The following is a 27758-nucleotide window of genomic DNA, read 5'->3' as shown; positions in this document are numbered from 1 at the left end:
ATAAATGCAAAACACGGTTTATATTTGATCCATCACACGTACGTTCAGTGTGAAAAAAAATCACCCTCGGCGTCTGATAAAGGGGATGCAGAATGCACCTAATATCCAGCTTGTTATTATATAATAGCTTTATTATGGACTTAACAAGGACAGGTACATCCCTCGCTCATCTCGGCAACAGCAGGCGTTGATAGAAGGAGTGAAGGAAGCGAGCGTCTCTCGATCAGAGTCTGTGTTTCTTCACAGCTGTCAAAAGGTAAAGAAGAAAAAAAAAGAGGCACCACATCCGGCTCAACAGACAGGAAGCAGTTAGGGGACGAGGTATTATCGAAATACACTTCCTTTGTTGTGTTTAAATTGCCGGTCTGTGGGGCTTGTTGCGCGCGTGCATGGCAACGGTTGCACCTCGCAGGATGCTGTCATGTGATGGTGTTGTGAAGGGGGTGAAGAATACAAGGTCATCAGGAAAAACATTGCGAGAGGGAGGGATGGATGGAAGGAGGGAGGGAGGGAGGGGGAGAGCAGGAGCGAGGGATGCTGAGGGAGAAAAGGCAGTGTATTCATAGCAGCAGCGGTATTTATAGCCGCCCGGAGGAGAGGGGAGAGCAGAGGGGGCGTGGCTTGGGCCGTGGCTCTCGCACTGCTGCTTCACAAGGCGGAGTGGGAGGGATAGGGGAGGAGAGAGAGAGAGAGAGAGAGAGGAAGGCTATTTGGCAGGAGAGAGAAGAAAGGAAGGAGGGAGGGCTGTTTTCGAGTGTGTGTGTTTGCCTGAGAAATGAGAGGGAGGGAGGGAGGGAGCAGGGTACTGAGCTGAGAGAAATCTGTCAGATTCAAACACACTGCTCTCTCTGTGCGTGTGTGTGTGTGTGAGTGAGAGATAGATAGAGAGAGAGAGAGCGATGGATGAGAGGATAGGAGCAGGAACAGATAGAAAGAGACAGCAGAGGACCACAAAGTGAGGTACGTACAGCTGCCACGCTGCCCGTGAATCCAATAACAACCCGTGTGTTCATTTAGCCTGCTGTGTATGTGAGTGTGTGTGTGTCGTAAAAGTGTGTGCATGCATGCTAGTGGTACGAGTGTTTATATATAGTTTTTTACAAGCGCGTTGTGTTCACTTGTGTGTGTGTGTGTGTGTGTGTGTGTGTGTGTGTGGGGTTTCTAAGTGGACAAATGGCTGCAGACTGTTATCAATTATGTAATATGTGTGCACCATCTCTGGTGTTGATGCTCTGTGTGTGTGCGTGTGTGTGTGTTTGTGTGTTTACACGCTGAGGTGTTTGCTTGGCCATTGTGTGGAGCGCCTTGACCATATGGGGTGGTTTACGGGGGGGGGGGGGGTGAGGGGGGTGTATAACTCAACCCCCCCACCCCACGAACACCACTGACAGCTAATTCACGTTCTCTTATTATATAACGGAGAGCAGCCTTCTCAGAGGCTTTTTCTGCTAAGAGTCTCCTTTGTGCCGCCGATTTTTAACGGCGCAACGAGCTGTGATGGAAACAGAGCCCCCCCGGTCTGAGGAACGCTGGTTTTTAAAAAAAAGCTCTCAGAGGTGTTTTTTAAAAACACAACACAGATACGTGTGCTTAGTGCGCGTACTAGATCTGAATCGTAGGAAATGCAGATCACAGGTTTGATATAGTGTACTTGAATTTTTTTTTGTAATTTCCCCTTTAAGAAAAGCTAAACCCGTCTGGGGGTCCACGATGCAGACCCCTTGACCTCAAACAGCCGATGCATTGAGGTGGATGAAGTGATGCTGATGCTGATCCAAGACTCGTGTAGCCGGTGTGTCGCCTGCTTCTCAAACACCTGCGTCGTCGCTAAAACCTTCCAATGAAAAAATCAACGAATCACTTCCACGTTAAACAGCCAGAGGCGTGCGACTCTTCTTCCGAGAAAGTCCAAAGTGTTTCAAATAACGTTTTGCTTCAAGTTCGTGGAGGCATGTGATGAAACATGTTTTCTTTATAATTCAAGATGACGTGTTATACAAAAGGTAATTTTGTTGTCGTGTTCCTTTAAAACATGAAAGTTGAAACAACATGAGCAGAGATATGAGATTCCTTTTCATCCAGAAATGTGTGTGTGTGTGTGTGTGTGCGTGTGTGTGTGTGTGTGTGTGTGTGTGTGTGTGTGTGTGTGTGTGTGTGTGTGTATGGAGGAGATGGGGGGTGGTGGGGAGTTCTCACTTCTCTTACAGTAAAAACTGAAATAACACTGTAGAAACACCACAAACATAATGAGATGGAGATAATAATATAATAATAGACATAATATAATAAGAACATGCGTATTAGCACCTAAAGTGACAGTACTCGTTATGTACAATGGTCCATTTCAGAGTAATGCGTACTAGGGTTTTAAAGTACTTTAATGTCTTTTTTTGAATTATCAGTATCTGTCAAGTAACTGCCATCTAAAGCCATCAGATACGTGTCGCAAAGTAAAAGTATAACATTTCCTGACATAAAAGTACAACCGTATTCACAGAATTGGCAGTAGAACGCATCTGAACATACCTCTGATGGGGCCCCAACTTTACTTCTCCCCCCCCCCCCTCCTCCCTCTTTCATGCTCTCCACCAGATATGCATTCTGCAAACATTACCAATAAATGATCCTCTACATCATTTTATTTTTTTTGCAGCCTGGGCGATACAAAACTGCCTTTGGTGTTCTTGCAATTAGGTAGCGCGCCAGAATCTGAAAGGCACCTTCTCCACCACACTGCCAAATGCTATTAATTCCCACCCTTTTTTTCTATTATAAATGCCACATTTCTTCTTTTTTTTCCCCTGATGCATCACGGTGCCACCTTGAAAGCAGTCTGTGTGCCTGTGTGTTGGCAGTGACGAGAACCGGGACTGAGCTGCTCCTGAAAACCTTCCGGGAGATTTGCAGGTTCAGAGTAATTCTGATCCGCGGGTTAAAAAAAAACAAAACCTGTGGCAGCGTGCAACGATTTGGCTTCCTGTTTGTCTATGGCGGCTGCTGAGAAGGGTGTCGAAGAGTGCAGGGAGACTTTATGGTGTGACGAGTTTGGATTTGGCCACTTTGCGCAGCTAATCTTGCATCGGCCTCAAATCTCACGACGGGTTCTCAATCGAAACCCGGGGCCGGCCCGTTGTCGTAGGAGTTGGCTTGGCTGCAGGAAGCTGCGTTTTTTTAGATTTGCTTTGCAGTCTGGCAGCCGACAAGTGAGCTGACGATTCAGTTCCCAGCTTCCCGGGATTTCAAAGTGTTAGAATGTGATCGGTTGTGTGTATCCAACACATTCTCGTTTCACCTCGTTGCTTACCGAAGCGATGTCGGGGTGAGGGTTGGCGTTGCTTTCGAGAAGCCCGGCAGCTGATCATTGTAATGTGGCTAACGATGGGAAGTCTAACCCTTGGTTAGGCTAAGGAAAAACATCATCGGCTTGAAATAAGTACGTAAACTTAGGTTTAGGCAATAAAAACACTTTTAGTTAGGTTTCGGAAAAACATAACGGTTCAGGTAGAAAAAACTCGTCTAAAAATAACGCTCCAATTCTCAATTTTCATTGCACCCTTTTGGCCGGGCTTAACACAACTTTCTTTTACAGTCAGCGTCGTTTTTCTCAAGACGGGTACTCTTGGTCTTGATTGGTAAAATAGGTGGAGTGCACCTTTAAATGGAATTGGATCGCCGAACCCATAAACTAACACTAAAAAATAAGACATACCCAGTCAGTTTTTTGTCAGCTGCCGAGTTCAGAAAATGGGATTCACCAAGCTGTCCAGATCAATACACCACATTTGTCTCGCAAGCCAATCAGAGCATTCTGGGCTTTGTTTAGGGATGAGAGCGCTGAAATGGAGCGTTTCAGGCAAAGACTGACTACAGGTTTGTTCTGACAAACGGGATGAGAAAAATGAGTTATTTTAACATTAAAGCACGTAAACACGTACGAGTGGAAAACCCCAATTACCCCAAATGAGTATGAACCAGAAATTGAGCGTGATATGTTGTCTTTAAGCTTTATCTTTCACTGGAGGGACCTACAACAGTGTTGTCAGACACTGTATATTAATCCAGATAACATAATTAGAAAATAAAAGACATGACAGATGCTGTTGCTCTGCACATGGTGATGAGTTCTGTAGCCGCTATAAGCTTTTGGCTTTTGAAAGCACAAGTCCTGTCTGCCGCTTATTATTTGAGCTAATTCCATTACACTTCATGTCCGTGCTACACCTACAAACTCCCCCACAACAGAATAACAGTACACCAGCAGAATAAATCACTACGACTGCCAAGGGGCTTGTGTTTTCAGTTCGGCTGGTTGGTTTGTCTGTTTGCCAGAAGGGTTTCCATGAAATTTGGTTGGAGGGCGAAGACAAAGAAACAGAATAAGAGTATGAGGGACATTGCCATTGAAAATAATGTTGCAGTGTGGTCAGAGCGGCGGACGTTTTTATGTGCGCCATTGCGAGCGTTTTTTTGGGCTAACTTCTGTTTAAACTAAACATACTTATGGGCGAGACACGGACCCATTACGGTGGCGGCTAACTGCTAGGAGCCGTGTAGTAGTAGCGTTAAGAAGGATAGAGAGCCCGAGTACATGAGTAAAGTTTAGCTCTTGTCACAGCGCAGGAAAAAACATCGCTATCCCCATACACGGAACAACTTTCTTCACCTTGATTTCTGTAACCAGTGTAGCTAGCGGACAGCTAGCTAGTTATCTTCCATTAATGCTGCTCATGGTTGGAGAAAAGACGTTGGGCAGCTCTGGGTTGAACCAGCCCCTTCACCTCGCTACTGCGAGGACCGAGCTACCTAGCTAACATGCCGGCGAGCTGCGACAACACTTTGTGGCCCCTACTGATGTGTGTCATCACCATAACAACCAACATGAAGCGCCATTTTCTTTTGTTCTAGTCAAACGGCTGTGAAACGGTTCAATATCCTGCAGGACGTGGCAGGAACACATTATTTTCCACAACTCGAAACGGCTTGAGAGCCCTTCTAGTTTCTTTCTTTAATTTATCATCTTGTCTTCTCGATTGTTTAAGGATGTTTTGTGTTCAGCACTTCTCAAATGAGATTAAATTCGTCATATTTCATCGTATTCTTCCGACTTTTGTTTGTCTCGCTGCTTCCTCCTGTTGCATGAGGGGCAACACGCAATCTTCTTCCGATCAGTTTTTATTCTGTAGTAGCCTCTTCAGTCAGTCCAACGGACAGAAGAGCGCCACAACAGACCCAGAGCAGTAACACAGATCACGCTCAGCACTTTTTAAAAAAACATTTTAGCGCTTAATCGTGCATGTTGTCACAGCACACTATTTCCCCCCCAAAAGTACAACTTTTTAGGATGTGAGATCATCTGGCTGATGGGTCCCGTTGACACCCACGTGTGAGCAACGTGTGTTCCTTGGGGACATCAGGGACGGTTCTCCTCCCAACTGTTGAGAAGCAATGCAGCTGCAATAATTTGAAGAAAAAGAATACTCAAATGCATTTGCGCGAGACACATAATGCAAGATAACGTCCTGCACCGTGACCAGCTCAGAGTAGCACAGCGAGTTGGCGCTCAGGAAATCCCCACACGGTATCGGCCATAACATCCAACACAATATCCCACTTGTGCTAGTGCGGCTTCATGCTTCTTCTTTTTTTCCTTCAGAGGAAATTAGCAGAAAATCCCCTCAGCACTTGTCGTCAATCTACTTTATATTCAATATATGCGCCACACGACCTCTTTCTGTCAATGCCCTTGACTTTTAAATATGAAACACTGTTCCCGGATAACCTCCGTCTCTCTGCCCCGCTGCCCTTTTTGCCCCCCCCCCCACACACACACACACATCCCAATCAGCCTTTTCCCCCAGTCTTCTGCTGAAGCTCTCACACACCCCCTCCTCTTCGCTCCTCAGATCATTTACATTCGCTTTGTTCTGCGCAGATTAAGGTCGCGCGCTGATGAAGTCGCACGCCGATGGGGGCCTCCGAGGGTCTTGCTGTCTCATTTTCAAAAAAAAATCTCTGCTGCACTTCTCTTATTTAGTCTTAGTTCTCTCTGAAACCGTCGTGCGTCGAAACCACATCCACTGCACAGTTATTGGAACTTTAGTTGTATACGCAATAAGGTCCTGACTGTGGAGAGCTGTTAAACAATTCCCTCATGCTTTCAAACCTCCATCCACAATGTAAAGTTTTTTTGCCATCGCTCCGAGGCTTATACAGGGGACCCTAGTTAGACCGCATTCAATCTGGCTGGCACTGGAGTGAGTGGGTTTTTGCTTCAGCTGCCGTTTTGGGTTTTTACCAAACCCTAGTTATTGCTCGAGGCTGATTGAGGAACAATGTTTCGAGTGAAAAAGACACACTTTGGCATTCTGAGTGCTGAAACCCGTTGACAAACTGACACAGGATGTGGGACGTGTGTGTGAGTGTGTGTGAGTGTGTGTGTGTGTGTGTGTGTGTGTGTGTGCTTCTCGGTACAGTTTACGCTGACTAATAAACAACCATACCAATGCAATGTAAGCATTTCGTCATGTGTACTACTCACCGTTCAGAAGTAAAAATTTGTATTGTCTCTCAAACCCGGCTTTCTCACTCAAAAGCATCCAAACTGTTTAAGTTGTTTGAAAGAAGGCCTAATCTGCCATTTAAAGGGAAACTCCAGTGAGTTGGAAGGCTTGTGTGAGATTTTAAAAAAGAACAATTGAAATCAACGCAGCAGAGGCTGAGATATCCTCATTACTACCTATTTTTGTCTTAAGACTATGTTTCCCATAATGCATCTCAATGTCTATTGTCATGACAACCTCCCTGCCTGGAGAACACCAATGTCTTTTCCACGCATGTTTTACATTCACAGGGCCAATGGAGTTGTGAATTACACTTGGTTGGCCCCCTGGTTCAGGTCATAAAAAGTCCCGTGAATGTTAAATCCCGTTAATCCCGACAATCAAATGCTAACTGTCTGTGGGAGGGAACCCAAACTTTTTGTTTTTCCCTCTTCCGTCTGTACTTTTGTAAAGACCAGGGATACGTGCGACCTTTGGCACCCAAGTTTAAACATGTTTAACTTGCATGGATGTGTCTTGACACGTTATGCAATTGCGCTGCCTCAAGATTTGCCATGTGCTGTAGTCTGAACACAGTCAGCCCAAAATACGTTACAAAATACCTGACAAATTCCTTCGGGCTTAAATCCAATTTCCCAGCATTTTTTGTATTCTACTCGTGTTGTAACGGACGGCTGACGAACTGCACGGATCTGCCCTCCCGGTTCGCTACGCATGTGAACCATCAGTTAATGACACAGTTTAACGTTAACACTCACAGTGCGAAATACAGTTGTATTGGCTAGTTTTATCCGCCAGTATTCTGTAAAATCAGGATATCAGCATTCATGTTTTTCTAGTCTTTGATCTGTGATAATATTACATTGGTAACAGGAGAGCTAATAATGCTAGCAGCACCGCCAACGGCTAACCAACAAAGGTTCTGTGCGTTCATGCTCTGTTCAGTGAAAATAAGTATTGGGCGAAGGTAAATTATAAAGTTATCATGATGTGTTCAAATGTAATCTTGTAAAATGTAGTGTGTGTAAGAGACTTGAATAAATAAATCGATATAAGAGATGAATCATAAGCTGGCCAACTTCCTAACACTAGCTTTAGCTAGTATAATACATCATGAAAACTACTAATGATGAGATTTGTTCTAATCCATGAAATTGCAGTCTTTTATTTCCTTATTTGAATTGTGTGTTTTTATGAAGAAAACTAAACAATTACGATAAAGAAACATTTAGAAATTTGGATTGTTTGCATAAGAAAAAGTCCGTAGCCTTGTGGAGCAGCTCCTATGATCAAACAACAAGGGGATCTGTGGCCGTCAATATGGATCAATATGACTGACCTGTGAGAACCCACAAGGCACCTGTGACAAAGTTGTTATTATATCAAGAAATCAGGACCCAACGTTAATCGCGGTCCAGTTTTCGGTGCCTCCCAAAAGCGGCTTGAAGGCCTCCCACTGTGACTCTTTGAGCTTGGAGCAGTTTGAGTAAAACAGCATAATTGGAGACATTGGCCTGCGTGTTTGACTATTACCTTTATGGACGTCGCAAAACCCCCGACCCCTCGAAGCGTTGAAAAGCCTTCACCGCTGCTGTTACTCATCATCTCTCATCTTCCCATCCCCCATCCGTCCTCCGCTCCTGTCCACATCATTTTGCCCTCTCGCTGTCCATTCGGCGCTGTCCTGTTAAACCTCCCTTCTCTGGTGACACTGTCCCTTTCTGTTTCGTCGCCCTGGCCTCATTCGTCCCCTGGCTCTCTCATTTTCCCACCCTGATCTCAATAAACCTTTTCCTCTTCTTTTCTCCCCCCCCCCCCCCCCTCTAACCCTCTGCCTGCTGCTCAGGCCAGTCCACCTATGGATCAGCATCCTCGTCAGAAAGCTCTGGAATTCATCGAGCGCATCGACCCGACCGACATCCCCGCGGAGTGCAGCCGGGCGACCCCGATGTGCCGCACGCAGCCGTAGAGCACCGAAGGGCCGAAGAGGGAAGGCGGGGGGTCAGGGGTGAAAAAGGTCGCAGACGGACAGCGCCGGAGCGAGCGCCCTGAGGTCGAAAAGGTCTCTGTGGGGAGGGGCAGACTACGAGGTCTCAGTGACAGGCGACCGTGCGGGGGTCAAAGATGATGACGGCACATGTAAAGCTGCGGAGGGAGAAGGGCAGCCTGGCCGAGTACGAATCGCAGATGAAAGGTGAGTGTGTGTGTGTGTGTGTGTGTGTTTGTCTCTGTGTTTTTGTCTGTACCCTTTATTGCACTCACCCACATGCATGAATGCATAGGAAATAGCATGCATGAGTGTTCGCGGCTGCTCCGCACGCTCTTCGAGCCCTGGACACCTGCCCAACTCATGTGTGCCCACGTTTGCGCGCTGTGACACAAAAGCACGCCGGCGCAAACCCAACGAAGGCCCGCCTCCTCGTTCAGAGCGCGACGAGGATCCATGCAGCGTCTCCTCAAGCCAACAGGAGAGAGCAGCGTTCCTTAATCACAGCAAAGAGACATGAGCGTGACCAATGTTGGCGTTACAAGATTTCTCACATGACAACAGCAGTGTGTGTGCGCTTTTGTGTGCGTGCGTTTTTGTAGGGTGCATGCCGTGGCTGGGCGGCTCTCTGTACTGTACTACAAGGGTGTATTTATAGCCAGTATTAGTGATGCTGTCTCCTCACATCCAGTCAGCCCCGGGCCGTGTGCTCACACAGAGACGGGAGAAGACGAGTAAATAGGGAGGAGAGAGAAGAGAGAGGGCTGGGTGGGCTCGGGGAGCAAGGGAAGAAAAGAACGAGAGAGCCTGAGAACAGGTAGGGCAGAGAGAGAGAGAGCGAGCAAAGCGAAGCTGGGGTTATTTGAAAGAGCAATGTTTGTATTGGCCTTTTCAAAGTGAAGTGCAGCTTCTGTGTACAATGCATGGCCTTGTGTTGAACCTCACATGCATGTATGCTTGGGTTCTTACAAGCTGTGAAGACTAACCTATACGTTGCCCTCTCAGTAAATCGACAGCACAAACGCCATTTTAAAATTCTTATTTTTAGGACCTTTCGTTCCCTGGTTGGAGAACGCAGGATTACAAAATACACTGAATTTCTGAATTTGTGGTGACCTCGGGCGCCATCAGGTTCACCACAGATGTAGAAACCCAGCAGCATAAGTTATGGACCGCACGAGTTTCATTTGTAGACTTTATCCAGACGCCTTATGTCTGACAGCAGAAGCAGGTGTGATATGCAAGCGTCTGTTTCTTCTTTTCACATTTCTTTAACAAGCGAAACAGGAAATACACACCACGGGTTAAACACATAGATGTATACATACACATGAATATCCATTCATTTTGGCAATATGGGGTCCAGCGATATATAAAAATGGCTATTGATTATATTTTTGCTGTATGGTTTCTAGTGTAAAACCAACGGACAAAACAGTTTTACGGCAATATTTGTCATTTGTTTGATGTTCCATACATGTAGCATGTGTAAACCACAGTTATAAAGTAGGGTGTGGATTAAATTAGTGGAGGTATTTTGCACTCAATCCTTATGGTTATGAGTTTGTATCAAAGTCTTACACTGGTGGAATACAGTTTGGTTCCACGTCAGCTATCCGCTCATGTCGGCTCCAGGGAAGTGAAGAAGAGCGTCCACGTCGCGTTGGCGGGCCTTTGTTCAGCATCCAGCGACGAAAGGAAGTTCAGTGAAAGTAAGTCAGGCCTGCTGAGCTCTGAAGCTCCGCCCTACCGCTGAACAGAGCGGCGTTCGCTTGTTTATCCAATGTGTATTGGTGTCCATATTGCACCAAATCCGCCAACCCGCTCCTCTGGTTCCCCATCAGTACACCCTCCAAGTGTGAAGTAGATTAGATGGACAGTTCATGAACAGACATACGAAGTACACACACACACACACACACACACAGACAGACAAAGACAAAGATTCCTTGCATACATGTGAAATGTCTATAAACGTATTGACTCGAATAACTGTCCTCTTTCTCTCCATGTGTCCCTCTCTGTCTGTCCCTGTCTGTGTCAGACCTGCGGACCCAGCTGACAGACCAGATCAAGATTTTAGATTCTCAGGTGGAGGTGAAACAGCAGCAGCTCTCAGACCTCTCTGAGTTTCTCCGGCGCCGAGGCGACATCGAGGCTGAATACGCGCGCGCCCTCGACAAACTCACCGAGCGATTTACCCACAAAACTAAGAAGTAAGCGTGTACACAGAACGTCAGCGATTTTGCACGGGTCTCTTCTATCTCTTTTATCTCTCAGGAGATTCTTCAAGTTTTTTGAGAAGATGTAATTCTCTACGGTTGTCTGTTTTTTTTTGCAGGAAGGAGCAGTGGGGTCAGTCAGTGTGTCAGGTCTGGTCTGTTTTGCTGACTCAGACTCGTCTGGAGAGCCGGGAACACGCAGCGCTGGGGGACACCTGCTGCAACACACTCACACAGCGGTTGGCTCACAGCACGGAGGATACACACCGTCTGCACAAACGGGTGAGTGGCTCTTTGGTGGAGGGTCCCGTGCTCACAGAAACAGACGCACTGAACATGCAAGACCCACTTTGAAGGGTTGCTACTCCGATCCTTAGTGCCCCCAAGGTGGGAAGTTGACCTCCAAGGACATGAGATCGAAAGAAACACAGCAAAAGTGCCCTTTCCTTTGTCCCTATGGTAGATAAAACATAATGAAGTGCCCTCTGGGCTGCCCTTCCAGTGGAGAAAACATGGTGAAGTGATCTTTAGGGTGTTATTCCACTGGAGAAAACATGGTGAAGTGATCTTTAGGGTGTTATTCCACTGGAGAAAATATGGTGAAGTGATCGTTAGGGTGTTATTCCACTGGAGAAAATATGGTGAAGTGATCTTTAGGGTGTTATTCCACTGGAGAAAACATGGTGAAGTGATCTTTAGGGTGTTATTCCACTGGAGAAAACATGGTGAAGTGATCTTTAGGGTGTTATTCCACTGGAGAAAATATGGTGAAGTGATCTTTAGGGTGTTATTCCACTGGAGAAAACATGGTGAAGTGATCTTTAGGGTGTTATTCCACTGGAGAAAACATGGTGAAGTGATCTTTAGGCTGCTATTCCACTGGAGAAAACATGGTGAAGTGATCTTTAGGCTGCTATTCCACTGGAGAAAATATGGTAAAGTGATCTTTAGGGTGTTATTCCACTGGAGAAAACATGGTGAAGTGATCTTTAGGGTGTTATTCCACTGGAGAAAACATGGTGAAGTGATCTTTAGGCTGCTATTCCACTGGAGAAAACATGGTGAAGTGATCTTTAGGGTGTTATTCCAGTGGAGTAAACATTGTAAGGTGATTGTTAGGTTGTTATTCCAGTGGAGAAAATATGATGACGGGCCTTCTTGGATGTCCCCATGGTAGATAAATCATGATGAAGGTCCCTCGCCTTTCCAGTTGCAAAAATATGATGAAGTGCATCTAGGGTACCCTACCATTGGAAAAAACATGATTTGGTGTGCCCTTTAAGGTGCCTTTCCAGTGGGGAAAACAATGTGCAATAGCACCTTGCATGCCCTAGATGCTAGAAAAGGGCACCTGCGTGCAGAAATCCTTCTATGTTTTCAACTTGGCCCCCTCAGACTGCCTGTGTACACCACTTTAATGTCAACCAACTCAATGTAGTTTTAAACAGGATATTATCTGAATGTATAAACATCAATATTTTTGAAGAAAACGTCTTTTACTGTACACTTACTTATACTACTCGCTACACTGTTATCACGCGACACTAATTAACAAATTAAATCACTCAACTCTATCAGTTCTATTTCCTGTACGCCAGAGCATATCAATGCATAAATTGGTTAAGATGGATTTTTCTTTCACAGCTGCCACATTCACTTTGAAACATGGCACACTCAAATGACTCCAGTTGTTAGTTGCCAGAATTGGAAAGTTAACAGACTCCCCAAATAAGCTGTACAAGTTGACACAATAGAGTCTTCTTATCTGTCCCGGTACTGCAGGGGCATCTGCAGTCTCATTCCTTTTATGAAGCACACAGACCCGTCTGGCTCAAGTTTCTGCTTGTCAGACACGCTCTCTGTACCTTCTCATTGTTGAAAAGTGAGCACAATTTCAATTAAGCCACGGCTGTCATCTCAAAGCCGCAAAGAGGACCGACACCAAGCACAGCAAGACCCTTTTAGCTTTTCTATTATTGCTCTCATCAAAGCAGTTCTATGCAATTGTACAAACATGAGTGATGACGGCTTCATTAGAATGAACACGAACAAATGTTTGTTTCGCTGTGTGCCGTTCGAAGCATGTCCTTTCAGAGTGGGCTGAATTCTTGGCCTGTGGTGTTACTATCCAAACTCATTTTACCCCCCAAAGTAACAACTAAGTAAATGTTTCTGACTTTGAACAACTGTGCTTTCAAGTAATAGCAATTTGCAAGCGTCAAATATATCTCTTTTTTATTATTATTTCAGAGCAAAGAAGTTGGCATCCAGATGCAGGATGAGCTGCTGAAGGTCACCACTGAAATGCAGACGGTGAGTGTGACGATGTTGTCGTCTTGGCATGCACTAATGCAAAAACAAGAAAGACAATGCTGACGTGGGGTCTCCATTTTGTGACATGTGTGCCACTGAAGGCCCTGAAGACGTACAACCAGTACCACACCGACTGCCTGATAGCCGAGGGGAAGCTGAAGGAAGCCGAGCGGTTGGAGGAGAGACACACCGGCAAGTCAGCCGAGCTCGGCCTCGGCCTATCGGGCGGGCAGAGGCGGAGCTCCGTCAAGAAGATGGAGCGATTGATGGAGAAAGTGAGTGTGTGTCTGTCACAGGAAGTCTTGAACTAGTTTTTTTTTTCCCTCCCACAGAACAAAGCATTTCCTGTTATTTTGTCTGAGTGTGTATAGACTTCAAAATTCTGTGAATACGCGTCTGCTTTAACAGATGTGACCTTATCTTTACTTTCCTCCTGTCTTTGTGTGTGTGTGTGTGTGTGTGTGTGTGTGTGTGTGTGTGTGTGTGTGTGTGTGTGTGTGTGTGTGTGTGTGTGTGTGTGTGTGTGTGCGTGCACAGAGGCATGGCAGAGTGCAGGAGAACCAGCTGAAGTGCACCAAGGCTCGTAACGACTACCTGTTGAATCTGGCAGCGGCCAACGCGGCCATGAACAAGTACTACCTGCAGGACATCAGCACGCTCATCGACGTGAGGGAAACACGTTGTCTGTGTGTGCTCATGGGACCATTAAGTGGTTGAGAGTGCCACTCTCTCCTGTTATTATCTGAAGAAAAGAGATTTCTCTCTTTGTCCCACACCACAATGACCAATTTTTTTTTTTTTAAATCTCACTTTTGCCCATGTTTTTACTTGCTTTCTTCATCATTCCCTGTCTTCTCACCATCGCCTCCCATCCCTCTTTTCGTTCCTTCCCGGCAGTGCTGCGACCTGGGCTTCCATCTGTCCGTGGAGAGGGTGATGAATTGCTACCTGTCCAGCAGGGGGCGCATCCAGAAGACGGAGGAGCAGGGCCTTAAGCAGCTGGAGGCGGCCGTGACGTCTCTGGACCAGAGCGGAGACAGAGATGCGTTGCTGCAGCAACACGACGCCGCCTTCTGTCTGCCGTTCAGATTCAGCTACCATCCGCACGAGGGAGACCAGGTGGAGCAATAAGAGCAATCGTGTAGCAATCACGGACCGGAAGAGGAGGGGGGGATGAGAGGGGTGGGAGGATTGGAGGAGGGGGGAGCTACTGCAGCAAAGTAGTCTGTCTGTCTTATTGACTTTGTTGTCAAAGGGTTAGCTCGGATTCACCAAAGTCACTCGACTACACGTACAAACTAACCCACGGAGGCAGCGGTACGCCAGCAGCTGCTGCTCTCTGTGAGGTCAAATTACTGTTTTTGTTCAAGGAGTCTGGTGGCGTTAAAAAGAGCATGGATGACAACTTCAGAGGGATGTCTGGTGAAAATATTCTAAATATAGCGCACTTAAACTGGTATTTATTTTTTTACAATCCCACCCACAAAAAAATGTAACTACCCCTCTAACTCGTTGGTGTTTTTTTTTAAAGTTGACCGGAACTGAAAGCATCACAGATTTGTAAAGGATCCCAAGCCTTTGCCCGTGCAGCTCCGACACAACGACATCCCAGTGGTTTGAACTTGCAAGAGAAGAGTCATTTTATTGTTTACATTGTGTATTTCAGGTGTGCGAGGTGAGTGCGGAGAGCCAGGTGAGATACGAGCTGGAGACCAGGTTCCAGCAGCTTCAGTCTCGACTCACCGCCGTTACCTTGGAAACAGAGGAGGTCAGCAGAATTATTCTCGCTGCCTGTTATAGTTGTTTTAATCAGTCAGCCGCGAAACTGAAATGAAAAACTGTATCCAGAAAAAAAAAAAGAAATTTCACTGAACGAACCAATCGACATTTCTTCTCCCTCTCTCAGGTCAGTAAAACGCTTAAAGCCACGCTCACGGCCCTGCTGGAGAATATGTGTGAAAGCGACTGTAACCCCTCCCCCGACGTGCCCAGCAGCCTGTCGCATGAGCCGCCCGGAGGAAACGCCGGCCCAAAACTTACCCTCGCCAAGCGCCGAGCCAATCAGCAGGAGACGGAGACCTACTACTTTACAGTGAGTCACTGCAGTCGGCTGATGTGTATCATGTTGAAGTCCAACATAGTTTCAGAAACTGCTGAAATAGTCAAAGGAAAACTGTACTGCAACTGTAATACTTTCTTTAATTATTTTTTTTTGTCTTAGAAAGTGAAGGACTTCCTCATCAGCAGTTCTTTGACCTTCAAACTTCAAGCCAAACACGACCTTCTACACGATGCCATACAGAAAGGTACTATCACACTACAGTTATACAACGATAGATGATGGGTGGGACAAATGTCTTTTAATACCGCTGCTGAGATCGGTTCTCACACATGAAGCCAGTGTACTCCACCGATGTAGCGTTGCACTATAATAATAATAATAATAATAATAATAATAATAATAATAATAATAAGTTAAAGTGTAATGTATGCTAAGTGACACGTTAAAGTGACATGTGTATTTAAATATGAAGTATGAAGGGATGTGCAGGGGAGTGACCGGTTATCAAAATAGCACCAAAAAAACGCAACTAGGTAGTTAAAATCTGTAGCCTACATTACCCACAATGCAACGGATGCGGCCAAAAGTTTCGAGATTTAAGTTTGTTGTACGAGTCTGGCCTTTAGGCACAATCCAGATTTTTTCCATTTCAGGCGGCAAACTCTGGTCTTAAGCTTGCATTCTCTCTAATAACCATCAGGGGGCGACGCCTCTGGTCGTATAGAAGTTTGGTTGTATAGAAGTCTATGAGAAAGTGACTCTACTTCTCTCTTGATTCATTCCCTCAGTAAACATTGTAAACATGAATATGTCTCAATCTCTAGTTTAAGTCTCATTCAATACAGCACGATGTTCATTTAGTAAATTATGGTCATGTAGAGTCAAACAGACCATAAAGCAGGGGATGCTTTAGGGCGTGGCTACACGGTGCCGCAACCAGACTCGTAAACGCGTCTCTACGTCACTTCTCTGCAGTCCAAATATGGTAACTTCTGTTCATTGGTCGCGAAAAAACAAAAAATGTCTCAACCGGTCTTAAGCTGACTCAAGTGACATCACTCGAGGACGTTTATCTCAACACCTGTAGACAGACTCTGATGTTTAATACGGGTGGATATTGTTTCCACCGGGACCCTGCACCAGACCTCACTGTCGCCTGTTGTTTCTCTCTCTCTCTTCCAGCTGAGGCTGTCGACAGTGACCCCTCCAGGTAAACAGTGTCTTCACGTAGCTCGGAATAGAGCCAGTGTGACTGAGAGAGGCGTAGAGACATGGAGGTAGCAGAGAGGACAAGGAGGGAAGGAAACCAAATTTAAACCATGAATGCCATTTTGTCCCATTTTTCCTATTATGCAAAAAAAATATATATAAAGCTGATATATGAAGTGTAGAGTAACTGATGATAAGCAAACGTCATTACATGTAAGCTGTCAAATGGCATTATGCATTTTATTATCATATTTCCCAGAATGCAATGTGCTCGGTCAGTGCGCGTTCGGAAGTCCAGACCTGTTTCCCAATTCTGCCACACACTCTTCACCACAGACATACTCTCCTACATACAGGTAACACACACACTCACACACACACACACACACACACACTCACACACACACACACACACACACAAATAAGAAAACTAAATAAACATCCCTTGTCTTTACCTGGTTTCTGATTGGCTTGCTGCGCTGCACTGCTGTTCAACCCCTCAGAAGGGAGTGATTTTGTAAATCCTGTCACACCGAAGCAGAGGAATTGGCGGGGGCTTCTTGCAGCACATGCACGCGGTGTGCCTTCATGTGTATGGTGATGCTTATAGTTTATTGCTGGCTTTTCCCTCCTTTAAATCCCCCTCCTCCCTCCCCGTCCATCCTCCTTCTCTCTCCTCTTCCTCCCTTTTATCTCTTCCTCTCTTGTGAAGGGGATTAAAATGCACTGGCCTCTTTGTTGCCTCCTCTCTCGGCTCCTCTTCTGAGAGCGTGTGTGCTTATTGTGCGCCTCTTCCCACTGCTTCTCAATCTTTATTTCCCCTTATTTCCTTCTCTGCCTTTTTTATGATCCGTGCTTCTTCTTTTTTTTTCTCTCTCTCTCTCTCTCTCTCCCTCTCTCTCTCTGCTTGGCTCGGTTGCAGGAGAAGAAGGAAAATGTCTCGGACACAGGTAGCAAACCCCAACTGTGACTGCTTAGAAGCCCTGGGCTGTTTGTTCTGGGAACGTTGGGTTTAGCAACCCAGAGGGGGGTACGATAAATAAGCTCTTTAGCCTAGCTTAGCACAAAGACTGGAAGCTGGGGGGAAGAGCTAGCCTTGCTCTATATTTATTTTTTTATATTTATATTTATAGAGTCATGTGTATATATCACCTAAGGTGTCTCCCTTTAATCTACAAAACTGAAAAGAATATAAATACACACACACACACATATATATATATATATATATATATATATATATATATATATATATATATATATATATATATATATATATATATATATATATACAGGTAATTAAAACACTTTTAATAACAGATATCACCATTTGATACCATAAACTTTTCACATTTGAATACTTGTATTGACACTAACGTTGTCTGTAAAGTGTTATGTTTCAATATGCAAATGTAGCGTGATCTTATTAAATATGTCCTTATTTCCATACATTCCCAGAACGGTTCAGAACTCGTGTCTCATTTTGTTGACATATTCGAGTCAAAGGTTTTCAAAATTCCACCAGAATTTTTAAAAAATCGTAGAACATACTGTCAACATCCATTCAAAAAATAAATTTAAAAAAGTAATATATATCTGGCTATGAATTATATATGAACAAACCCTCTGTAAAAACCTTCAGATTATAGAGAGCGGAATGGAAATGGGAAGTGTGGTGTATGTCAGAGTCTGCGAAAAAAAAACTCATTTAGAAAATTACATACAATTTGCAAATTGGGTCAAAAAGATTAAACGAACAGATATGACCATGAAATTTCCCCTGTTGATTACTTACATAAAAAAACAATGTATATGCAAATTAGGCACTGTCTTATGGTACCTTTTGGGGTAATTTAGGAAAAATCTACTATATTAAGGCAAATAGACACAAAGTAAAATAGTACAATAAACACCTGAATGTGTATTGCTATAAATGTGTGTTCCCTTCTTGCTGTTACGGCTGTTGATTATTACGTCGACCTTTGCCGTCATCTTTATCGGCATCTCACCCCCCCTTCTCTCTCCTCGTCTCCTGTCTCCAGAGCTCTGGCCAGCAGATTCCTGTGGTGGTTGAGAGCTGCATCCGTTTCATCAACCTTCACGGTGAGTCCGTCTTCATGCCGGCGGCTCAGAGAGCAGCCCTGTGTGCGTTATCTCTTTTGTATGAAACCCACAAACGTGCAATGTGTTGTGCGCCTCAGGCCTCCACCACGAAGGGATATTCCGTGTTCCTGGGTCACAGAGGGAGGTCAACCACATCAGAGATGCTTTTGAGAGAGGTGAGTGAGCTTCTCAAAGTGCATCACTTTTTCCTCTGATATTTTAATTGCATTTATTTTGTCCTGCAATCCTTTTTGCATGCACACAAGCTTGTGTTGCTCTATCAACACATTCAACTATCCATTTCCCTCCCCGTAGGAGAGGACCCTCTGTCGGACAGTGAGTGTGACCTGGACTCTGTGGCCGGTGTGCTGAAGCTGTACTTCAGGGGCCTTGAGCCTCCTCTCTTCCCGTACGACAGCTACTCTCAGCTGCTGGAGTGTGTCCGTAAGTCTCTCTCCCACCCCTACGTAAACAGCCTGTCTCAGATCCTGCAGGGGTTTTCATATCCGCTTTTGTGGTTGCTCAGTTCTTGAGGCCGCATGTTCTGCTTCACTAGAACTGATTGAATGACCCTGCTCATCCTGATGGAAGTTGAGATGGGTCTGACTGCCGCCGCCGCCGCGCCCCTCTTGGTTCATTGGTTTACAGGAACGCCCCGTCATCGACCACACAACTTTGTCGCCCTTTTTGTGTCAGTCAAATCAGTGGCTACGCATTTCTCAGTGCGATTTACTCACTTTGCTTTAATGAAACATGTGGGAACAACTCCGCTAACTCATAGCTTCGTAATTCATTCACTTAAGTAATTTGTGCAACCTCGATCTTAACAAAGCTAGCTGGCTAGATTGCTAGCTTAAAAAAGCTAGTAAGCTGTTCAACATTTGTTGATGCTTATAATGTAATAACGTCCTCACGTAGCTGATACAAGATTCTGATTTGAATATAAGTGTCATAACTCACGATAAAGTACGTACTTAATCTTAATGAGACAATTGGGTCGGCATTAGCTAGCTAGCCCACCCCAGGTCTCTTTGCCTAACGACGCGTTGTTGGAAGCTCCCATTCTTTTATCCGGCATTGAAGTCTGCGGTTTGTTCCCCCGGCTCCTCCGATCCGTGTCAAAGTGTCCTTGAGCCAAGACACTTCACCCCAAGGTGCCCCTGCTGTGCTGGTGGCACCTTGCAACGGTAGCCTCTGACATCGGTGTATGAAACTGTGTGAATGGGTGAATAAATGGTTTGAGTGGTTAGGAAGTCCGTTTACCATCCTATTTAAAGTCTCAGATGGGAACACCACTGAGATGTGTTTATTTTAACTCCCACAGTTTCCTAAACCTAACCAAAAGGGTTCTTGTGTTGCTGGACAGTCAAAGGAGAACCCCAAATCCCCCAAAATAACTTTTCGTAAGATATCCTATGACCTGCTGTCTGCAGATACGCGGCTACAGTCGTAGTCCAACAAAGTGGTTGACACGCACAAGGTTACTTGGTGAGGCAATTCTCCCTTACAAAATACGGACTGTTGATGCAAGATGGTGCAACGCCTACTCTGTCTACTGGTGCATCTCACTGTCTTGTTTGCACTGTCTCTGTTTCTCTCACTGCCTCCCTGTTATTCCTGTAGGCCCAATTCTGTTTTTCCAAAAACAGCACGTCTGAGTCAGACTCGGCACAGCTAATCAGGGTTGTGAACCTGCCCGCTGGTTGTTTACTCCTCATAAACGCTTGTGTTTTCCATCAGCTGCATACGAAATCAGCCTCGCCCTGGCAACCTCAGTAGTTTAGGTATTTGCTTTAAGTCTGAACTTTGAGGGGTTTATGCATATGTGACACAATTTGTAACTACTCGCGGGCATGGACAAACTGTGAAGTCTGCTACAAACACAGCTTGTGGTGGCGGTTGAATCTTTCCTCATCCGGCTCCTCGTGATTTCAGAAATCGAAGGGGTGTCGGAGAAAGATGTCCAGATCAAAGCGATCATCTCCACCTTCCCGCGGCCCCTCCTCATTGTGATGCGCTACCTGTTTGCTTTCCTCAATCAGTAAGCGACAACGTAACATGCTGTGCTCTTAAAATGTTAAAACTAGTACAATAAAATGACGTATAATCCATGTTCCTCTAGTGTGTCTCAGTATAGCGACGAGAACATGATGCAGCCCTACAACCTGGCCGTTTGCTTCGGTCCGAGTCTGCTGAGGGGGTTGGACTCCGATGACGCTGTTGCCCAGCAGCCGCAAGTCAACGATCTTGTCAAAACCATGATCCTCCAGCACGACATCATCTACCCCGGCCAATCGGAGCTGCCGGGCCCGGTCTACGAGAAGCACATGACTCTGGAGCAGGAGTACTGGTGAGCGATGGGTCACTGATGTGGTATTTGTTGCAATGAAATGCCAATGCAACATCCTTTGTTGCAAATATTCTGCCAAAAAACGAGCCCCACGAGTGACAACATTTAGTGAAATTATCCAACAAAAAAGTCAAAAATATAATCGAATACATAAAAATCAGGGTCAAGATTAAAAGAAAAATTTGAATGTTTTTTTTTCCTTCATATTCTTGTCGCTTCATTTCATGTTTGTTATATTTTTGACTTGCTTAAATATCCTCTAGCTACATTTAGTTTCGGGGTTTGTTGCGAAAATGGTCTTGAATGTCATCACTTATTTATTTCTCCGTTGCCCTGTCCTCTTGTTCAAGACAAGAGGACAGGGCAACGGAGATTTATCGGTTATGTTATGAGTTTAAGACAAAGATGGCTCCAAGAGCGTAGAGCAGCTTCCCCCCCTGAGCCGCCTCATCCTCTTGAACCAGGATTTCACACCATGTCAAAGTCATTTCTGTACAGCTTGCAGTTCTTTGTGTAAAGACAGCTTAATACTATTAAGCTGATTGCTCACTGCCGAACGCCAACCTCCGGGCTTTCGACAGTGTCCATGGAAACCTCTAACGCGCCAAAAATCAGCTCTCGGGTCTGTTTTCTTCACGGACATTCATATACGATCAGTGATTTGAAGGTGTTACTTGTCCTTTGAGAAATCTCACAGCGGTATGAACTATTGCGTAACAGGACGTCTTGCGTATCGAACACAAGAGGAACTGAGCAATGACCACGGACTTTCCTTTTTCTCTTCGTCTGCAGTGAACCAATCACAGAGGAGGGAGATGGAGAGACTGAGCATCTGCCGAGTGAGGACGGTGAGGACATACAGTACACACACTCACACACAAGAGACATAGGCTATGTGTCACTCACTATACTTCACAACAAACCACTCAGTACATTGTTGACGTTTTTGAGGCTACGATTGGTTTAAGGCCATGTCTATATTGTAACCGTGCATGTGTGAGCAGAGTGGGAGGCGGTGGCCATGTTTGACTACACGGCGAGATCTCCTGCGGAGCTGTCCTTCAAGCAAGGGGAGCTTCTCATCCTTCACAGCAAGGCCTCCTGTGATTGGTGGAGAGGCGAAGTGGGAGGGGTTAAGGGTCTCATCCCTCACAAGTACATCAGTGTGCTGGAAGGGTGAGTAACCGTTCCACTTCAGAACCGTTCAGGCAACCGCCGCGGACCCAAAGCCCTCTTCCATTCAGGCCCCCAAGCGTCTGTCTGAATTTGAGACACTACATTTCATTTAAGTCTTTGGCTCCGAGGGTTCGCTGTGTTCGCCTCTCGAACTGGAGTCTGAATTTTAAATTAGGTTGGATCTCGTTCCTTTGCTCTATTTGTAGACAAACAGGTCACATGTTTCATTTGCAAAGACCTAATGCGGAAGTTAACCATTCATTTAAATGAGCCTCGCAGGGTGGTCAGAGGGGCGGCGGCCATTTTTGCCGTTGTAGCGTACTAACCATAGACTGTATATAAGAAGGGGACGTAGTTTCCCTATTTTAAATCGGGAGGAGGGACGTAGAGGCGCGGTTTACCTCTCTGATAGCGGCGGTGACCTGTCAATCACAGTGAGCCCGCCCTGTCACTGCTTCGCATTCAAAATATGGTAACTTCTGTTTATTGGTTGCAAAAAAAACGAAACGATAATGTCCGAAATCTTCATAACATCACTCCACAAACAAACGGGTGACGTCACAATGACTACGTCCACTTCTTATAGACACTCTGGGTTGTACAGAGAAAGATCAGGATGCATTCACAAGGGGGGAGGAATGAACAAAGCTAGAGTTTTTGTAGAATTGTGTTACATTGTATAATTCCTGTCGTTATTTTGTCCTCTCGCTATAGATTTCTGCACCATCTTGAAAATATTTGTCACTCAACCTTAATCCCATTTTTCCATAGTGAACTATACTCTGAATATGTGTCTCCCATCTTCTCCTCACTCAGATCAGAGCGAGGGAAAAGAGAGGACGGGGGAGGCGGAGGCAGCACTGGAAGCCTGACAGCAGACGATCCACAGACGGAGAACACGACCCGGTACACACACACACACACACACACACACACACACACACACACATACACACACTTGAATGCACACTGCAATATATGATGCATTTAGGCACAATAGATGGAGAAAGTAAAACGCACACACGGACAGTAATGCTCACTAACACGTGAGCAAACTCACATGAATGCACGCCAGTATTTGCAAAGTTTCTGTGCGCGTCTCGACAGGATGCGGGTGAACAGCGACAGCGCTTCGTTGCCCGGGAGACAGAGAGGAAGCGAGGGAAGCCCCGGTCAAAAGCCGCCGACGTCTCCTGCCACACGACACCTGCCAGTGTAAGACTGACACACACATAGAAGGCAATGCATGTGCTGCATGAGGTTTATAGACACTTACATATGGGTGTGTGTGTGTATACATATATATATATATATATATATATATATATATATATATATAGGGAATTTTTCCCTATTAGCTTATTTTTCAATACACGGCTTGTCTGCGCTGCGCCTAGCTGTTAAACAGCTGAGCTGTGTGTTGTTGTTTCGTCTTTCAGCTCAGTTTTAAGAGTCCGCAATCCTCCCGCTCTGGTTCACCTTCACCGCTCTTTTTGTGGGTTAGGGGTTTCTTTTTCTTTTTTTTGAAGGCTCTGATAAACCCACTGTACGCTACCTGCCCAGTGGTCACACAAAGGTTAGGGCTTAGCTGGTGAACATAGCGCTGAGCACTGAAGAAGCTAAAAGAGCCAGGTATTTCCCTCAGCAGCTGGTGGGGGCCAAAACTCCAAACGTTGTGGATATCGCCTTTTTTTTGCTGGTTTAGAATAAAAGGGCGTTAATGAAAATCCTGCATCATAACAAATTTCCCCTTGGGGATTAATAAAGTACATATCAATATCTATCTATCTATACGTACATACTAGCTAGTAAAAGCCACCTAACAGCAGTCCTGAACACAGCATCGCAGGCATAAGCTTGTGATCACATCAATGTCACAAATAGTTCAATGATAAAAACACTAATACATGTCTAGAGATTCTACAAAGACGGCCAATCGTTTTTGAGATTCTTTAGATACAGGAGGTCCTACAATGCTTCTACGAGGCAATAAAGTAGTTCATGAATATGAGATATTAGTATAATTACAGTCCCTCTTCTGCATGCTTGATGCTTTTTGTTGGTGACACGTACAATCTATGGGCGGATCTCGGAGTTTCACTCGCGGTCTTTTTGATTCCTCACTGTTTATCTTGTTTGTTTGCCCTCTGGCTGTTTCGAAGAATACTGCAGCACACATCGCAGCGAGTGTAAACGCCTCCGTCCGTGCTCGGAGACTCACGCCACGCTGTCGAGCGCGAGCGTAAACAGCGCTTTAGTCTTGCCAAGTGCCGATTAGGCTGTTACAGAGGAACAAATACAGGAAAAAAAAAACATTTTGCATCCAATGTTTGACTGAAATTTGAACTGTTGCCAAGATCTGATGTGCAAGTTACCTTCGTAGTGTGAGAAGACAGAGAAAAGCGTTTCTCGCCAAGGGATAAAAAGAGGTTCACAGGTTATCTCCATCCATCTTATTGGTGCTGTTGTCCAACCCCTTTGGTGTTTTAGGTCCCAGGAGCGAAGGCACACTTTGGACACAGTGAGACAGGGCAGCTTCAGACCCCCGGACAGACCTCCGTTTGTTCAGGCGGAGAGACCGGTAGTCGACAAGGTTGGTAGTTCAGGCCTCGAGGCCCTCGGCTCTTGAGACACTGAAAGATTCTGTCACCTAGAATAAAAACCTGAAAGCTTTTCACACAGCTGCTTGTAGTCCTATTTTTATTACTTCTATAAAAAACAAGTCATTTCAAACAATGTTTGATACCAGGTTGATAAATGAAGGGGAAAGGTCTCAAGGCTCCGGCCATAACATGTCCTCTAATTCTTTATTAAGATGTTATAATTGTGCATCAGTTTTTACAATTTTCTGTTCTTTATCAACCGCAAGCTTTTGTTCCAAGATTTTTAAAACTTGGAGACTTTTCAAAATGGAGCCACAGCAGCACTGTGTTGTCATGCTGGCAGGAATTCACAGGAATTGATATAATTGACATTTGCTTTTCTTTCTTTATGTCTTCAGACAAAAAACATTTTAAAAAAAAGAAGCAATTTGTACTTTTTACTTAAATATAAATGCTTTGAAGCGCGACATTTTTGTTATCCTCCACATTTCTCCCCCTGACTATTTGCTTCACCTCCTCCCTATCGCTCTCCCCTCTCTCTCTTTCACTCTCCATCTCTCGCCCTCTCTCTCTTTCTCCCTCTCCCTCTTTCTCACTCTTCCTTTCTCTCCCTCCTCTCTCCCCCATCTCTCACTCCCCCTCTCCATCTCTCGCTCTCCCTCTCTCCCCCTCTCTCCTTCTCCCTCTCCACTATTTCCTTCTCTCTCCCCCCCTTCCCTCTCTCTCTCTCTCTCTCTCTCTCTCTCTCTCTCTCTCTCTCTCTCTCTCTCTCTCTCTCTCTCTCTCTCAGGACATTATCAGCCGTCAGATGAACTCGGTGTTCAAGGAGCTCCTGTCTCGCCAGCCTGCCATGCCGCCGCCCGCTCACACCGCCCCCCCTGCAACCCTCCCTGCTCCCTCTTCCTCCTCTTCCTCCTCCTCTCTTAATCAAGCTGCCCCCGCTGCCAAAAAAGTCGGCTTCGGCATCAGAGGACGGGCCCTTTTCCGGCCGGTGGACTAAGAGAGGAGGAGGCTTGAATCGCTGATTGGTTATTTAACGTCGTTGGTTATGATGATCCCGACGATACATTTGGTGAAGATCTTGATTTATTTTTATTGACATGTGTATGATATTTGCGTCGCCGCCATCTCATAGTGCCACTCGTCTCGGTGCCGTGTTACTGTGCGTCCAGTGTGTCTGTTCTCCAGCTGCTTTTATGTTCCGGTCTGTTTAATTTGTTCTCCAGGCTTATGTGGGGTTTGATTTTTTGGGAGAATCAGGGATGTGATGAGACAGACTTTTTAAAGTGGTTGCTATGATACAACAAAGTACTTAAGCTGCCCCCTAGTGGCAGGTTCTGAGATCAGCTCTCCCCTTATCGCGTCGCTTCATTGAAAAAAGAAAAAGGAAACTGATCCAGGGCCTGAGTGCCTTCACGCCTTTACTCCTCACAGTTGTTTCACTTGAAAAGATCCGGTAGGTTTGAGCTCTGCGTATTATGTAAAAAAAAAATAAGTCTGGTGTTCAATATTCAATAAGACAATATGCAATAAATAAGCATATATGAATAAACTATGTTAAAATAAAGAAAATATCCTCAATTTTTGTTTCAAACAAAACTTAATTTAACTTGATTTAATTGTTTGTAATTTATAGAGGACATATTTATATCAACAATTTTTACTTTTTTTCCCGATGACACTTTCATGTCATGTTCAGTGTCATTTCATAACGTCACATTGACTATTTTTACCTCATGTGGCATTTCACCACTTTTGGGGCCAATCGCGTGCCCCGGAGCCTCTGAAGCTAGCAGGCTCAACAACTCCTGCTACTTTTAGCGACAATACCCTCTGTTAGCTAACTTCTGTAGCTAACAAAGCCTCAGCTTCACAAGGCTGGACATGCTAACCCACGTAGCCACTGTTGGGGCCAATCACGTGCCCCCGAGCCTCTGTAGCTAGCAGGCTCAACAACTCTTGCCAGATTTAGCGACGTTAGGATCCAATCACGTGCTAAGTGGGTTAAGCATGTCCAGCCCTGTGAAGCTGAGGCTTCATTCGCTATAGAAGTTAGCTAACAAGTGCTTATGTTGCTAAATTCAGCGGTTGTTGAGGCTGCTAGCTTCAGAGGCTCAGGGCACATGATTGCCAAGGCTGGACATGCTAACCCACATAGCCAGATAGGCAGGCCTGTGAGCTTGGATTATTACGCATTATTAAAGTGTCAAAATGTGACATTCATGAAAAGAAGACAAGTCATATAAAAATGTAATTGGGAAAACTGGCATTATGAAATGGAATAGACTTTAATTTAATTCAAATTGTCTAAAACTCACTTCTGGTGAAATTACATTTGATAATAATGATAAGAATAATACTTTCTGAATCATGTTATCACAGATGATTGCTTTATTTATATTCCTTACACAGTTTATTTGTGTTTATTCATTTCACAATGATTAATTCATTGAATATTAAAGATTTCGTGCCCCATAGATGTTAGCTGGGAAGACCGTAAGCAGTTTGGTCAATACTTTATAGCAGTATGCAGCATTCGCACACATACACAGACAAAAAACACATTCCCCTTCATATGTGATACGTGGCCTGATACGCAGGCCAAAACTCAGGGCTTTTCTTGCAGAGTTAGCAGTGGGCTAGCTCAGGTTTGGCTTCGAAAAGGAACAAGTAGGACTTTCTTCACTCAGGGCTTTGGTCGACTCGCTCTTCGACTGGAAACACAGGCCCGAGCCTCAAGAGCCAAAACAAAATGGCCCCCACATCAGAGAGGATTCAGCGACTTCCTCTGGTTTAAACTGTGAAACTCTTGTCTCCTTCATCCGCACATGTTGGCCCCGCTCTGCTCTCGATCTATAGCACCGGCCGCAGGCCTCCTTGTTTTAGGATGCTTGCAGTGAGCTGTACTTATTTACTCTGACTCCGGAAGCATTTGAATTTTTCTCATGGCATCTCCCCCTCTGTCGTGTTTCAGTACTGGAAACAGATTGAGAGTCGAGTAGAGTTTTTATTTTATATTTTTGATTCTGCATTTATGATTAAAACAACCTGTTATTCTGGATCACTGTTTGATGATGTCACTAAATTTACTGTGTCAAATTGTATATGTGGTGGTAAAAAAAACAACTGAATTCAATAAAGATGATACGTGATGAATGATTAAGATTTATCGA

General features: G+C 45.1%; 1 protein-coding gene across 3 annotated transcripts; it reads left to right on the top strand.

Moving 5' to 3' along the window:
- The first annotated feature begins 96 nt into the window (after nucleotides 1–96).
- On the top strand, nucleotides 97–27744 carry arhgap4b (Rho GTPase activating protein 4b). 3 transcript variants are annotated; one of them, XM_068597061.1, is made up of 24 exons: nucleotides 97–321; nucleotides 8407–8754; nucleotides 10592–10763; nucleotides 10889–11051; nucleotides 13020–13082; nucleotides 13184–13357; nucleotides 13620–13748; nucleotides 13980–14201; nucleotides 14749–14850; nucleotides 14989–15174; nucleotides 15304–15388; nucleotides 16327–16354; nucleotides 16613–16709; nucleotides 18396–18456; nucleotides 18555–18632; nucleotides 18772–18900; nucleotides 20392–20497; nucleotides 20579–20806; nucleotides 21599–21654; nucleotides 21811–21982; nucleotides 22799–22888; nucleotides 23090–23197; nucleotides 24473–24575; nucleotides 25376–27744. In XM_068597061.1, the coding sequence occupies exons 2-24, from the start codon at nucleotides 8685–8687 to the stop codon at nucleotides 25583–25585; spliced, it is 2832 nt and encodes a 943-aa protein (XP_068453162.1). In that variant the 5' UTR covers nucleotides 97–321; nucleotides 8407–8684; the 3' UTR covers nucleotides 25586–27744. The 3 variants fall into 3 exon arrangements, with proteins under 3 accessions (XP_068453162.1, XP_068453163.1, XP_068453161.1); XM_068597062.1 differs by lacking the exons at nucleotides 97–321; nucleotides 16613–16709 and adding exons at nucleotides 808–960; nucleotides 17276–17303; XM_068597060.1 differs by lacking the exon at nucleotides 97–321 and adding an exon at nucleotides 808–960.
- Nucleotides 27745–27758: the final 14 nt, after the last annotated feature.

The sequence above is a fragment of the Clinocottus analis genome, unplaced genomic scaffold (genome assembly GCF_023055335.1).
Source record: "Clinocottus analis isolate CAN_PGR_092001 unplaced genomic scaffold, fCliAna1.0.p SCAF_4, whole genome shotgun sequence".
Classification (NCBI taxonomy): Eukaryota; Metazoa; Chordata; class Actinopteri; order Perciformes; family Cottidae; genus Clinocottus; species Clinocottus analis.
Note: the sequence above shows the minus strand (reverse complement) of the source record. Positions and strands in the feature narration are given on the sequence as shown.